The sequence below is a fragment of the Lepeophtheirus salmonis genome, chromosome 12, assembly GCF_016086655.4.
Source record: "Lepeophtheirus salmonis chromosome 12, UVic_Lsal_1.4, whole genome shotgun sequence".
Taxonomy (NCBI): domain Eukaryota; kingdom Metazoa; phylum Arthropoda; class Copepoda; order Siphonostomatoida; family Caligidae; genus Lepeophtheirus; species Lepeophtheirus salmonis.
In genome coordinates, this window is record NC_052142.2 from 2149806 (window position 1) to 2166164 (window position 16359).

The following is a 16359-nucleotide window of genomic DNA, read 5'->3' on the forward strand; positions in this document are numbered from 1 at the left end:
TAAGAGTATTTCGAAATATATTTGAAGTTCCAGGTTTAAAATAGAAGGCTTAAATTAAATATAATCTACATACTAAAAAAATAAAAAATAAACCATCATACATTTAAGTCAAATATACAAAGTTAAACAATTAGAATCATATAACTAATAATAACAATAAATTATAAATACAGAATATTGAAATAATAGATTGATGCAAATTATATTTTCTTGTTCGGAATTCATTTCAATATGTCATAACTTTAGGTTACAAAACACAAGCCAGACGTGGAGTTTAATCAAAAATATAATCACCCTTTTTTTCTCATGTGCAAGTTGCATATACAATTGTGCACAGGATAGATATATCTCTACTGATAAGATTTTAATAATTATTGATAATAAAGTAAATGTCAAAATCATAAAATAATGTTAGATTTAAACCCATATCTTCTTCCAATCTTAGTACGAACAGCTTTTAGAATCCCACTTTCATTTATTTCATGTTTATCTAAAAAAAGAAAAGTTAATTCATGCAGTCAAATTTTAAAGCTTAATTACTTATCTTAGATATAAAAATAAGACTAATTTATAACTGATAAGACAATTCAGGCAACTATTTTTGACTTAATGCAGTTTTCTAACATGATATCGTAAAGATTTAGAGCAAAAGCTAATGATGTAGGAATGTCCGGCGATATTAATCCTTATTAAGGGCATCAAAAAAGATTTCCCCCATTATTTATGCTTCTATAACAACATACTATTGTCATGAAGGATGCACACAATTGCTAATTATAATGCTACGCCCAATGCAGCTACCTCCGTTGTTGTGACCATTTAAGCCGTTGTTTTGCCTTTTTATGAGTTTTCTGAACACTATTTCTTGGAGCTTATGAACCATAGCTAATCCTTAAGTGACAAAAAGTTATATTTATTGACTATGTAATGTTGGAAAACCTAATGACCATACCCAAGTCTTTAAGTGAAGAAACTAGTGTCAGCCAAACTAGTTGCGAAACATCCAAAGCTACTACCCTCATTGTTGTGACTATTTAAGCAGTTTTTTTTTTGCCATTTAATGAGTTATGGATCATAATTCTTGATATGTTTAGCTAAAATAGAATCATATTTTATGGTTAGATTTAAAAAAAATTGAATACTTACTGTTAGATAGTACAAAATTCAGAGTTCCATTTCGATATTCGTAAATACTTTTTACTGATAACTTGATCGTCATTTGGTGTGGATGACAAATTCGACAAGCCATCTTTTTCTCATCTGGTAAGGCATTTTATTCAGTTCTCTATCGACTATCACCATCTAATATTATATTATTATTGAATAATATAGGCAGGAAGGATAACGTTCTTGATAGAAGAAGATGTATATTATTCAATCCATGATGCCATGGGTATTTATTCTTTTCTCCTCGCACGCTTTTCAATTCTGACCAAAATTATCACACTTACTTATATGTTATCCTAGACTATGATTGTACTATTATTTCTCAACAATTTTTATAATGAATTACATATATATATATATATTTTATAATATTAAAATCCTACATAGTATTTTATACGATACTGTATTATAACCAGTGATGAATATTATATGTCTCTCCCCCTTGTTTGTTAAAATAAAAGAATACGAAAATTAACGTGATAACTTTGAAAATTTGAATAATTTTTGAGAGGAGAGCAGCTTAGCTGCTATGATATTTTATTACATTAGCTGTGAGCAACTCTGACAGAGTTGTGAAGGAAGTTAAAACAAATGTGACAAATCCAACTCCGTATATACATAGGAAAAACATATGGAAGAGTTACTCCGATGTATATCCTTAATTCAAATCTGAGTCCGACGTGGACTTACACATATTACTTCACAACAAATCTTCTGTGTTACTTAGCTTCTTTCATATGCATGCTCAAATGTTCAATCAGATTCCATATTTATCAATAGTATATAGGCCTGAATGGTTTCACTATGACATTAACTATTCAGTATTAGTCTTACTTTGTATTTATCAAGGATGATAATCTTGCCAAATGTTCAAATAAGATGAAAAAGACACAGTGTGGATCATTGGTGCTTTTTCTTATAATGATAATACTCTGAATAAAGGCAACGAGAGAGTTAATCCTATGGATCAGTAAACTGTTGTTTATCTATCAAATCCCAAGTCATCCACGCGTTTCTATTAAATAATTTTCGTTAATATCATTAATAATGCTAGGGTTATTGCTATATCGTAAACTTGTTAAATATTATAAATAATTTCTCCTTAATTGCAATAAAGTTATTGCCAAGAATCGGATTCAGTGTTATGAAGAACACCAAAACTAACTTCCATTGTCATGGCCTAGACATACAAAAATCTAAACATGTTATTTAAATTTATATTCACAATAGTTGGTTAAGAGCATAAATGAAATTGTTTATTGCATTAGTAAAAAATATGTCTTATATTAATTTGATAGTTTATAATTTTCCTTAATGCATGTTAAAATAAAAAAATGGTTTCCATATAACACATATTGCCAAAAAAAATTGAATTATGTTTACTCAAAGTCACTTATCATTCTACCTACAAATCTAGTATTAATTTTGCCATTGAAGAAAGTATAATCTGTTTAAAATAAAAATGAATGTAAACAGAATTAATATTATTTGATTTCAAAATTGATTAATATTTTATATTTATATAATATCTTTTAAATGGTAAGTAAATTGTTATGTATTCTTTAATCGCTGATAATTTATATAAAAATATATGGAGTTCAGAAGATTCTGCTAGGTTTTTAACATGGCATTTTTTTAATCATGGGATCAAAGTTTGGAATAAGTTTAAAGTAGAAAAACACATTAAAAATCGAATTGAAGAGAGGAATTTTGAACTGTATACTAGTCGCATAAATAATTCCAATTATGACATTTCCAATTTTACTACTTATATTATGCTTTTCTCCTGCAATATTCCACTGCATTTTGAGCATTGTACAAATTTTGTTGAGTTCATAGAACTTTACACCGGAAAATTTGATTAACTCTTCTTTCTCAATTACTAAGTAAATGGAGCCTCAAAGTAAAGAAGTATTATCCAAGATCCATTAAGCATTTGAGGTTAAGGATATATTTATTGAATGAGAAAAAACTATATACTCGACGGCGATCCATGACTGCAGTGAAGGTTGTTCCTTGATTTGTTCATTTTTGTGTCGTCCCTATTTCATTAATTTGGAAGGTGTACAATGATGACATGTGTTGCTGCAATAAGTATGAACAACTTTCTTGCCTCCAATTTCAGAGACAAAATAGTGAAGGGGTTCATTACCAATGGAACAGGGTATTGCATTAAAGAAACTGAAAATATTAAACAACATTTATCAATTATATTGAACCTAGAACGTTGCTGGTACTTTTTACAGGAACACTTGTAATAGTTTTATTGTTGGGTTTTTTAATATGTTCAAATTAATGAGATAAGGACGACCCAAAAATAACCATCTAAAGGACAAACCAACATGGCATTCATGGATTGATGTCAAGTCTCTGTAGTTTCGTCCAAAGAATGAAATATACTCTTCTCTTCAAGTTCTTTGAATCTTTTTTTATATTGAATAACACTTCTTTACTTTGAGACTCCATTGACTTGGTGATGAACAAGCGAGAAGGAATTACTTTTTTAGAGTAAATTTCCATAACTTTAACAAAATTTGGGTGTTTCACGATATGAAGTAGAATATTGCAGAAGATAAGGATCTTGGTTATATTACTAATATAATTGGAATGTTCAGAATTGGAATTAATTATGTGAATTGTATACAATACTAAATTCCTCTCGTAAATTCGATTTGTATTGTGTTGTCTAGTTTGAACATCTTCAACACTATAATTCTATGGTTACAAAGACATCATGCAAATAAACTCTTTGTAACTCCATACATTGTTACCACTATTATCAGCAATCCAGGATTTAATATCAATAGTCAATAACGTATCTCAAACTTCATCATGATACAACTTTACACGTTTCTAAAACTTATCAATATAATAAATACGTAGTTAGTAGTTACTGGTTACTTATTTTTATATGATAATGAATTCTGATTTGCTTCCTCCTAAAGAATGAAATAATAATAATGACAGGTTCTATTACTAGTATCTTGAAATAATGATTGCTAAATGCAAGAAGCCGCTCCCGGTTTAAGGGTCATATAATATTCATGCCTGATTATAACAGTGCCTAGTACAAGACAGTGAGTACTATAGAGATGGAGAACGTACTGTTTTTCGTTTACTACCTTAGTAGATCCAGGTTATTTTTCTTTTTTATTTGGTTATTAAAAGTATCCTGAAGTTTTTACTAGAGATGAAGGAGAGGGGTTAGATTTTAATTATTATGTCAAGTTCTTTCTGTATTCGACAATAAGTGAATTCCAAGCTCCAGGGCCAGATCAACAACGTGCAGGGTCCCTATAGTGTAGGTTTATAAAGATGCTGGATGTTTTGAGCAATTTCTCTGTAGAGGTTTGGGGGACACTGGACCTATTAAGCACTTTTTGTAGTAAGTGTAGTGCGGGGCTCTATGGTTTTCTGCCCCTTCAGTCATTATGATAAATCTGGCTCTGTCATTGTGTCCTTTTATTTACTATTATCGAATGTTTGCAATTATAACTATTTTTGATGATTGAGCCACACTTCACTAGTTATTACATGGTTGTGGAGTCTTATAATATTTTTAATTAAGAGATAAATAGCAGTTGGGGGTATAGACTTATTTGTCTAACGACCAGATAATTTTGGGGCTTTTCTTCCTTCTCTTTTGAATGAAAGGTTGTGTAATACAATAAAGGCAACGATTTGTTATATCATTCAAGATAATTTTTATTCAAGTACCAAGTATTCTTTGATGAATGTGGGTAACAATGGAAAGAAAAAATGGGTATTATTGTAGCAAATAACACCAAACTATACCGGTACACCTGCTAATGCATTCATCCCAACCTGTGTCAACCACCAAGCCCAATATTGGGACAAGACTTCACATTACAAAAAGTATACATGTAGCAAAAAATAATGCTCAATCATTAAAACACGTAATAAAAATATAATTAGTAGATAAGACATTGAAATCTAATTAGGCTAAATTTTATGCCGAAATAATATCTTGGTCGTCATAACATAAAAAATAATATGTATGACAGCCTGCTTCGGTCTTCCTCACGGTAAGAAAATAGTATCGGAACATATTTTTAAGGTTCAAGCTGTTTCTTTTTTTACAACAAAATTGCGTTCAAAATGTATTTGTATCTAGTTAAATACAAACTATAAGCCTTGACGGAGACGAACTTGACTCAAACAACACAATAAATGAAGATATTTAGACGATCACTATCATTTAATAAATTTCGTCCTCTTCAGAAGAAGAATATCATACAAATCTTAAATTTCTAAGTTTTCAGAAAAAATTTAAAACTTGGAATATTTAAAATAATATATTAATACATATATATATATATGCAGTAAATTTCACCAGCAACTTATTCAATTTATATTCCTTTGAGTGGGTGTTTTTGACTGAAATTGATTGATCCACCACTTTTTCCCAACCAAAATCATCTGTAACGCGTTTTTGCATACATTTTGATAGAAAAATAAAAGCATATTTCACAGTAGAATGCTTTTTTTGCTCCATCGTTCACTCGGTGGAACAATGATTTGGTGGTGGTATTGGAAAATGTCGATAAGGTGACGGTTTGATCCAAATTGTTTACGAGAACCATGATGGTATCGCAGTATCTGAGTCTTTGATAATGGTTTGGGACTTGGGATTTTTTCTTATGCAATTACAAACGTTTTTCAAGGTTGGGATTCTCATGAAAATGCTCGGAGTCGAAGTAGGTTTGAAAAACTTTGAAGAAGAAAGACTTGACTCAACCATCATAATAATAAAAATATGTTAAGTGGATCACTATCATTTAATCTATTTTTGTCCCTATTGGAGAACCCTTCAGAAGGAATAATATCACAAAAGTCTTAAATTTTCAAGTTTTCACAAAAAATAAAACATTAAAATTTAAAACTAAAAATACAAATTATAATCGAAATTAGTTTGTATGCAATTTCCTTTTTAATGCAATGATTAATATACATACTTTTATTTATGTTTTTTTTTTTTTGAAAAATATTAACTTAATAAATAACTTCCAGGTAATTATTATTATGACTAATGTTTTTATAATTAACAAAATAAGAAGAAAAACAAGAAGAAACAAGAAACCGCAATTCATATTATTTAGTTTTTGTTACTCAAAATGAGGGTTTATGAAAATAAATCAAACTTATTATTAACAATTCTACTGTTTGGATACAGTTTTGCTAAGAGTTATCAAAATTATGAAGTTATTAAGGTAAAAATTTATTTTCCTATTATACGTTTATTTCCAAGGTTGTTCCCTTATCGGTTCTAGCGGTTCAAGCAGTTCCGGTTCTTGAACCGCTAGAACTGGAACCAAGACAGGAACTGAGACTGCAATATATTACTTATCGGGTTGAATTCTTGTACTTATTCGCGTTTTTGTAATTTTGGTAAATTTATAATCTTTTAATAGTCCATTTACATAATTTTATGTTAATGAAAGTTTTGGAGAATAGTCTGTAATTCAATTTTTTTACGTCCTTAGGGGGATGTAGTTGTATCGGAGTTCCAAATACGTAATGCCTTCTTATGAATCTAGAGTAGTGGTTTGAGGCACCAGACGGTGCAAATGTTTGTAGGATCTTTAAAGTAGATGGAAGGTCTCATGTAGAGGAGATTGGGATTTTTTTTTTATAATTTTTTTTTTTTTTTGGGGGGGGGGAAGGGGGTTTGGAGTCGTTTTGTAGACTGAGGGAGGCACCCGGAAGTGGAGAGAATTAACTTGTACTAATTATTTAAAGTATCACTAGTTCTTTCTTATATCTATCATGAATCATGTCAGTATAATTACTTTGAAGAATGCCTTATACGGGTGTCGTAGATAGCAAATATTTCTCGCTCAGCCTCTTCCGGCATTTTTCTTCTTGTACATTTATGAACTCGATTAAGGAGTGAATTGTCAGTATAATTTATTATTTTTACGCTTATTTTTCAGTTCATAATCATATATATTGTTCAAACAAAATTATTTGTTACCCAATAAGAATTATTTACATCTTATAATATTATTAAGAAGGCAAAGATTGTCTGTTGGTCTGTGGAGGACTCCTTTTTGAGTTTACATTTAATAACTTAGAACAACGTGATCGAAAAAAGAACAATGTAGCAACGAGCGTATGTAGGTACAGCTCAGTATCTAATATTAAAAAATAAAATAAAAGTGAAGTACATATCTATTTGATTAAAACAAAGTTCATCGACGACTCATATCTTCGAGTAATGCCAAGCACTTCCGCTAATATTATCTAATATATCATTTTATTGTTTTATGATTTTATCGATTAAAATTGCTGGAATAAATTTCCACTTATCATAAGACAATTCTACGTAAAATTGTATGTAACAACTATACAATGATAGTAAATAAGTAATAATTAAAAATATATTGTAAATTAATTCTTTTTTAATCCAATTTGAATAAGATTTAGTATGTAAAATTTCATATTACACTTTGCAACATAATTCAGGTCTTGGATCGTCCAGGGACTAAAACCCAGACTTATTATTGGTAATTAATATATTTCAGTAAAGTACAAATTCTAAGATACTTGAATTTAATTAAATCATAACATAACAATACATACTATGAAAAAATGTAAATAATGGATGTCTTAGTCTTACTATTTTATTCAATAAATAAATTAATATCATGATTAAATGTAGCATAAAATTATCTATATAAACTTATAAACTAGTTCTTAAATATAGATTGGTTCAAATTATTTGAGTACACCAAATATGAATGACGATATGCTGAATGAGATAATAAATTCAACAAGCTGTGAAGATATGGATGAATTCAATAGGAACGGACCACTACACATTCTATGTAGAAATAATGAAACCATCATCATAAAAAAAATTGCAAGAAAATATAATGTTAATGTAATTATATTATTTTTGTACCATACTTATTTAACAATTAGAATATTAAATTATTAAAGTTTGTGGTAACCACTAAAAATATAAATGAAGAAATAGAGACATCAGAAGTTGGAAGGAGTTTTGATGTTATTGATCTTAATTCTTTCAATCACGACACCTATTTGGGTGTCTCAAGTATGGAAAAATGGCTAGAAAGTTTGGAACATAAGTATAATGAATTCATGGAAATTAAAATAATCGGAAAGAGTCATCAAAATCGAAAAATATTCTGTATTGAAATATCAACAAACAAAAATAATCCTATCGTATTAATTGATGCAGGAATTCATGCTCGTGAATGGATTGCACCTGCAACTTCATTGTTTGTAATTGAAAGTGTATTAAAGATTTTCAATGGAGAGTCAATAGGGAAGATATTTAAAAAATTATATTTATAACCTTAATTAACAAAAATTCTTATCTATTGAACTAGTAAATATATTTTATAATTTTAATTCGGTTTTTTAGTCATTGGCGAATTTCATCAATCTGAAGAGATGAAGAAATTTCAATGGCATATAATACCAAATGCTAACCCTGATGGCTACCATTTTACACGTACTGAAGACAGATTTTGGTCTAAAAATCGTCGAAATCCTGATAAAGGCTCAAAATGTTCAGGCGTTAATTTAAATAGAAATTTTCCATCAGGGTTCGGTAAAGGCCCAAAAAATCCTTGTGCTAGAGCCTATATTGGAAAATATCCTTTGTCAGAACCAGAAACAAAAGCTATAGCTGATTATGTTAAATCTATTGTCCATAACAATGTTATTATGGCTTTATCATTTCATTGTTTTGGACAAACTTTATTTACACCTTTCGCATATGATGGTCCTTCCTCACATCCATTGTTAGAGGTAAAATGTTATCCATTCTAATAATTGATTACAAATAATATTTTTATTTTTATAATAAGTTGATGCATACAATGCTTGAAGATGCTACACATCATATGCTTCCAAACTACTATCAAGTATTTATACTATTTTTTTCCCCATTTAAATAACATGGAAAATATTTTGCTTCTTTAATACTATTGTATACATATATATAAATGAAGGAAATGATAAATTAATTTGTTTCTTTGCTTTTATGTTTGTTTATTACATACATCGGTTGGTGCGTTAGGATCTGAATACTTTAAATTTTAAACTTCAAGAAGATATAATTTTTTAATTAAAAATAGAATTTCAACAAAATTCATACTATAAAGATTGGTAGACTCCAAAATATAATTTTTAAGTTATTTTTTCATTCTCCTTTTAAAGGTTGTGAGATGTAATAACGATTGCTATGTAACATATTATTTATAATTTTGGTGATACGTTATTTTATATGGTGGTAATCTCCTTTCATAAACAAGTTAAATTGAGGGTGGTTAATAAATCTCTTTATTTTTGAAAAATTAAAGTACCTATAAAAATTAAGATGCAGAGTCTAAACAATTCAATTCTTAATTATAAAAAATTTGCACACTTTAAGATCCTACCTATATAGTTTTAAATGTATTGCTAAAAAAATGAATACTTCTTATTTTTAGATATTCTATATCAACTGATGAACCAAAAATGGAAATTGTCGATGATAATTTAAATTAGTCGTTATCTGCCTAAAGGAGGGTTACCACATATATCGTGCATCTATAAATATATGTATTCAAGTTTGGAACATACCAATAGCCAATTCATATCTAAAAGCTATATTAGAAGCATATGAGTAACTAATGTGCTTCCAAAAATTTTTTTTGTGGGATTGTCTCTCATCCAAACAAGGTCCATTTTAAATCACATAATATGTTGATTTTGATATGAAGAATTGTTGAGGTTTGAAAATTATAATATGCAAAGTTCTTAGATATGAATTGTCGATTGGTCTGTTCCAAACTTAAATACGTATATTTATAGATGCCCGATAGATTTGGTAACCCGCCTTAATATTTACCAGGCTTATATCTTGTAAAAAGGGAGTTTCCCGTTATTTGTTGTTAGGGTATACATTTATGATATATTTCAATCACTTGGATTACAAACTACACGCCCTATTATTTCATTAAAATTTTACTGTTAAGCCATATATATATATAATTTAGGCAAGTTTAAAATGCAACAGTACATCAGTTGCATACTAAAATAATTATTTTGACACAATACATTACTTCTGTAAGTTTGTTCAGTGTAAATGTTTGAGGACAGCATAAATCATTTCAACAATATAAAAATGTCCTATGAGTTTGTGTCCATAATAAAGTTTTTAAGTATTTGTTACAGATTCTTGTGACAATCTGCTTTATTTCATACCGATATCATGTTTAGTTAATTTGAACAAATACACTAACTAAAATATTTAATATTAAATGATGTATAGTATGGATTAGTAAGAACATATTTGCGTTACAAAAATGAAGGAATTGGAGGGACTTCAATGGATTTTTATGCAGATCAAGGAATACCTTTTGCATACACTTGGGAGTTGCCAGACATGGGACAACACGGAATGTTGATGCCTTCACGTAAGATCCAAGAAATAGGCAAAGAAGTAATGACAGGACTATCTCGAATGACTGCATGGATTTATAAGAACCAAAGGGAAATAAACGTATCAAGTAAGAGTAAGATGTTTCCTCTAGTTAATTGTATATAAAGTAACAGACAACCAAAAGTTTCACTACAAAATTGTATTTGAATTGAGAGGTTTTTACAGTTGAGCATGGCGCAAATTACTCAAAGTGTAGTAGACTTTGGCCCGGTTGTACCAATTCAATTTAAACTGAGAACTTATAATGTCACTTCATTTCAGCTAACTTCAAATAAATTTATTGAATATGTCTTTGATTCAAATTTTATTTTGTAAGCTTATATACTTATAATATTAATTTTTCATCCCTTCGCAGAATTAATCTTGTTAATTCAATTAAAACGATATTGAGATTGTACAGTTAGTTATAGAGAAATTCAAGACCCCCTCAGTACTCCTAGTGGATCAAAAAATATTATAGTATGCTTATAAAATAATCAAATTTCGATAAAAATTATTAGCCCTTCATTACTTTCCTTCGAAAACTAACACCTGTGCTTGATAATAGAAGGCTTTATTGGACTTTAAATTTGATATATATGATACTGTAATCATTCATGAACAAATATAATACTTTCTTAATTTTATATTTTCAAAATATTTGATATTCATTTAGTGAAGTTAGTATTAATATCCATAGTGAAAAATTGGCTATTTTGGGGGTACACATTAAGTATTAGATATTTATTATTGTTAATTAGAATATTTGAACATATCTATTAAATCATTTTGTTATCGTTCATTTTTAAATATTAAATTTTTTATAAGATGATTTGAAAATTTAAAATTACATTTCTCTCAACATATTTTTCAATAAGATTCAGTTCATAATGTTAATGTATTTCCTCTTGAGAAATTATCATGACACAAACACATGGATTACTCCTAAATACGTTTCATTACATAAGTAGAAAGGCTTTGTGAATGCAGCAGAGTAACATTCCATTTCAGACTCTTGTTTTATTTATAGTTTTAAGTAAACAAGGCCTCAATTAGCTTCATATAATTTACTTAATCATTTTTTATAACCAGATGCTGATTTATCGTCTCGTAAGATCTTGATTCTCCATAAAAACCAGTTGTCCTACAGTCGATTCCGACCTTGTTTATATTTACTACTTTGTTTAATACACCAATAAAGAGTTTTCTGGTCTTGTAATAAACATTTCGATCATGATTGATTTAAAGTCAAAGAAAATAAATGAAGAACTAAAATCGTGACGTGTTTGCTGAATGGAAGGAGCGAAAAACATAAATTAAGAAGAAATTATAAATCAAAAAATTCTACATTAGTTTCACTACATCATTTACATAGTTATTTTTATATAATAGTTAGGCTAGCTTATAAATCTATAGATGAAACAATAAGAAAATAAATATTAAAGACGTATCTGATTTTAAAAAAAAACTAAGAAATCCACAACTGGTTTCATAAAGATGGTGTTTGTAAACAATGTTCTCTTATATATATTAGCAGTAGTACCTAACATTGCCTGGAGTTATTAGGTGTCGACGAATAAATACATTTTGGTTTAATAATATAGAAGATAACCTCCTACAAAATTATTGGTGTCATTCTCCATTTTAATGGGTACATTCACAAGTAGTTACTCTCCTCAAGAATTAAAACATAATAATAACAGCTTGAGTTATTTTTTTGGTTTCATTGGTTCAGTCACAGAGTGTTTTGGTTCGTGACTAAACCTCATCTAAAGTCACATTAATTTTTTTTAAATTTACTTTTCTTCTTTTCAATATAAGTTAAACTAAACGCCTCAGAGATTTCATTCTTTTTTACATACCAGTGTTGCGACCTCTTTATGTACTTGGTAGTGCCCTCTGTAAAGATGAAGAATAATCAATCATATATATATAAGATTAACAGGTTACTAATAAAGAACATTAGAATAAACTTTTCGAGCAGAAAAATATATCCCTAACTTGGATACCCTGAACATTAGAATATCGAGGATAGAAATCGACAATAAAGCAACACCAATAGTCAGTGCACTATAAGTTTAACTTCACAAATTTATACCAAACGACCTTCAGTATTGTTTACCCAAGCTGAACGCGAGTTTCTGGTCAAAGGTATAATCGAAGAAGAAACGAAGTATGACTACGTCTAATTGTCACTGTTTTACAGGATCCTTAGTGGCTCCTCTGATAGAAAATCATCCGAAAGACAAATATTCTAACATTAAAGGTCGTCTTTCTGACATATATAAGCTTTCAGACAGCGAAAAGTTTGAGGTTTTTCTAAATATTGTGTAATCAGGCGAGCGTACACTATTTGCATTGTTGGACGAAATTATAACAGATGGACACGAATATTGTTTTGTTTTTTATCCAGAGGTTTCAGATCACCTCTCTAAACAAAATATTGACACTAAATAAGTTTTTTTTTTTTCATAATTTAGATAAAAAATAAATGAAGATTTACCCTTTGAAGGCCTGCTCCTTAAAGAACCTTTGAAAATATACATTTTACTTTTAAAACCAGATGAACCTTCACATTATACTATTTAATAACTACTTACGTTTGTAACAAATACAAAATTTGGTAGGTTATTTTGAATAGTTCAATTCAGATGATGAAATGGATTTGTACTCTGTAACACAGTATACTACTGAACTGATTTCACTGATTTTTTCGTTCTCTATATGTTTTCTTTGTTTACAATTAACTCAAATTACTTTTTTGTTTATATAGTAGCGTCTTCCCTTTTTTTCAACTTCTATCGTCAGAAGGCAGAATATATGAAGTTAATAAATTTGTAATATGCCCATCATTTGTTCTGAAAAAGGATTCTTCTATTGCATATTCCTCAATGCTCAACCCGTATTGATTTTTAAGGAATAGTGGAACATGGAACATTGGAAGAAATAATCAAAAATTGTACTTTCCTTTATCCTCAAATTGGGCTCTAAAGATATCTTCTCGAAACATTAAAAAATGAAAATCATTGCTTTCCCTTAGCTTTGTATTGATTATATTATCAAATTCAAGTTCCTCGCCCCATAAGATATCTAATTTAATAGCAAAATCATAAGTATGACATCTTATATCAGTGATTAAAGTTTTTCAATATGTGAGCGCTATCTAGAGGTGAAGATTTAAAAAAAGGCCATATCTCGCTAGCTGGTTTGCCGATTTTCAATTATTTTTTTAGATGTTCATATTTAATGATATTTTATGTAACAGCGTAGTTAAAATTAATTTTTATCTTAGGTGGTATAAAATTGTTTTGAAAATTTACTGAAATATAATGGAATTTGAACGAGATATCGGAAATCATTCAAAGATGCTGGTAAAATCTATTCATGGCATTGCCTAACATCATTTAAAATTCGTCAAGGAAAATGTATATACATAAAGTAAAAGAGGGTGCCTTCCAAAAATAAAACCAAGAGTTTTCTAGAAGAAATAAGGGATAATAGTAATAATACTACGAATGCAAAATTTGAGGAGATTATGGAATATGAAAATATGGGAACACTGATATGAATAGACTAGTGGAGTTGAATTTAAACAGGAAGTTTTCCGTAATAATGGTAGATCTTGTGAAAATATCTGCAGAAACATGCAGCTTTCATTCTAAATTATGTAGTTGTTCGGTCTGCAAATCAAAATTCCTATGTGACTTCTGTTTGAGCAGAAGTATTTTGAAAGATCCAACAAAACTCCTTGACATACTTCCCCAACCAAGTTGTTAACACCCCATCGACCAGGAGAAGTTTTTCCAGTATATTTTTCAATAAACTTGGAGAAATTGGAATGCTCCAGAGCATTTAAAGGGATGTTACACGACACAACTAACTTTGCTACGTCCAAATTGAATGATGAACCTTTTAATTCTCCTTCGTCTACTTGAATCATGTGTTTCTTGAAGACTTTTAAGTTGTTGATGTGATGGGAGGTTTTGGAGTGGCGGATTACTTGCCATAATGAACAAGATGGGCACAAGAAACCGCAAAAACGGCAAGATATACTTTTATTTTCCAAATCATAATTCTACGCATTAGTACATCCGTAGTTAGAAATCCATGAAAAAAGGCACGTTTTCTTCGGCATAATGATGATGCACGTGAGAGAGCAGTAAAGGGAAGTTGCTTCGCTGAAGGTTAGTAAAATACCGAGGAAAAGTTGTTTAAAGATACGAGGGTACCATCGTGTTTTATTCCTTTTTTTATATAATATCTTTCAAACAATCAAATTTGTTCTTTTTCAACGATTCCAACAACCCTGATGATAACTCTCTCTTCTCCTCAGTGGGTATGACAATCGACTATTCTGTTGTTTTATGGAACTCCTTAGTTCTTACATGTAGAAGTATACGATGATTCCGTAGAAGAACTGAAGGAATTTATGTATAGGGACAATTATTAACGAGATGAGAAATCACAAATCACCTTAATTTGTAGATGTACAGCACGATGAACATTTTTTCCATTATAGGAGATGAGATCCACCGAGTAAAACACTTGTTCATTGGATCTTGTCTTAAGAGTCGAGATCATTTAACCAGACCATTAAATTGAAGAGAGTTATATCATCCACCACCTTGATAAATTCTGAATTCACGTTGTTATATTAATATTATTGTTTTAATTTTTGAGTGAAAATAACAGATGTGACGTCATTCAGCTCAGCCAATGAGAATACAATCACTAAGCGACACATCTCATTTACTTATCCAATCTCTGGATTTGTAGGTTATACTACGTATAACTGACTTAGACGGCTTTTATCCGTTACAGTAGATTTGAAAACGTCACACTCCATGAAATTGTAATTCATTATGAACCTTATTCTCAGAATAATAGCTAATGAAACGACAAAGTAGAGTATTTGAAATATATTTGAAGCTCAAAGTTTAAAAAAGAAGGCTTTAATTAAATATAATCTACAAACTAAAAAATAAACCATTAAACATTTAAGTTAAATATACAAAATTAAACAATTAAAATCATATAACTATTAATAATAATAAATTATATATACAGAATATTGAAATAATAGATTGATCCAAATAATATTATCTTGTTCTGACACCGGAATCCAGTTGAATATGTCATAACTTTAGGTTGCAAAACACAAGCGAGACGTGGAGTTTAATCAAAAAGATAATCACCCCTCTTCTTCATGTGGAAGTTGCTATATACAATTGTGCACAGGATAGATATATCTCTACCGATGAGATCTAACTAATTATTAATTATGTAGTAATGCCCGGCGATATTACTCCCTATTAAGAGTATCAAAAAAGATTTTCCCCCCGTTATTTAGGTATGCTTATATAACAACATACTATTATCATGAAGGATATACACAATTGTTAATTATAATGCAACACCCAATGTAACTACTCTCGTTGTTGTGACCATTTAAACAGTTGTTTTTGCCTTTTATGAGTTTTCTGAACACCATTTCTTGGAGCCCATCAACCATAGCTAAGCCTTAAGTGATAAAAAAGTAATATTTATTGACTATGTAATATTGAAAAACCTAATTATCATACCCAAGTCTTAAAGCGAAGTAAGTAGTCTCAGACAAACTAGTTGCAAACCATCCAAAGCTACTACCCCCGTTGTTGTGACCATTTAAGTAGTTGTTTTTGCCCTTTACTGAGTTGTGTATCATAATTCTTGATATGTTTAGCTAAAATAGAATC

General features: G+C 29.4%; 1 protein-coding gene and 2 long non-coding RNA genes across 6 annotated transcripts in view; 1 reads left to right on the forward strand and 2 right to left on the reverse strand.

Moving 5' to 3' along the window:
* LOC121126980 (uncharacterized) lies at positions 1 to 13605 on the reverse strand. Of its 4 annotated transcripts, XR_011782287.1 has the most exons (5): positions 13225 to 13605; positions 13128 to 13154; positions 1147 to 1468; positions 953 to 1094; positions 1 to 891 (listed from the first exon to the last, which is right to left on the reverse strand). It is a non-coding gene; the product is annotated as an uncharacterized lncRNA (long non-coding RNA). The 4 variants fall into 4 exon arrangements; XR_011782286.1 differs by lacking the exon at positions 13128 to 13154 and having other exon boundaries at positions 13225 to 13604; XR_005867392.2 differs by lacking the exons at positions 13128 to 13154; positions 13225 to 13605 and adding an exon at positions 4290 to 6100.
* The window catches only part of LOC121126978 (carboxypeptidase O), a 13342-nt gene continuing 3210 nt past the window's right edge, over positions 6228 to 16359 (forward strand). Inside the window, exons 1-6 of the mRNA XM_071891832.1 lie at positions 6228 to 6398; positions 7895 to 8071; positions 8131 to 8446; positions 8579 to 8967; positions 9027 to 9083; positions 10475 to 10718. Of these exons, the coding sequence (XP_071747933.1) occupies positions 6303 to 6398; positions 7895 to 8071; positions 8131 to 8446; positions 8579 to 8967; positions 9027 to 9083; positions 10475 to 10718 (1279 nt within the window). The 5' untranslated portion in view covers positions 6228 to 6302. The remainder of the gene's footprint in view (positions 6399 to 7894; positions 8072 to 8130; positions 8447 to 8578; positions 8968 to 9026; positions 9084 to 10474; positions 10719 to 16359) is intronic.
* LOC121126979 (uncharacterized) overlaps positions 15578 to 16359 on the reverse strand; it is a 25157-nt gene continuing 24375 nt past the window's right edge. Inside the window, exons 4-5 of the long non-coding RNA XR_005867390.2 lie at positions 16207 to 16346; positions 15578 to 16144 (exon numbers count right to left, since the gene is read on the reverse strand). This is a non-coding gene — a long non-coding RNA (uncharacterized lncRNA). The remainder of the gene's footprint in view (positions 16145 to 16206; positions 16347 to 16359) is intronic.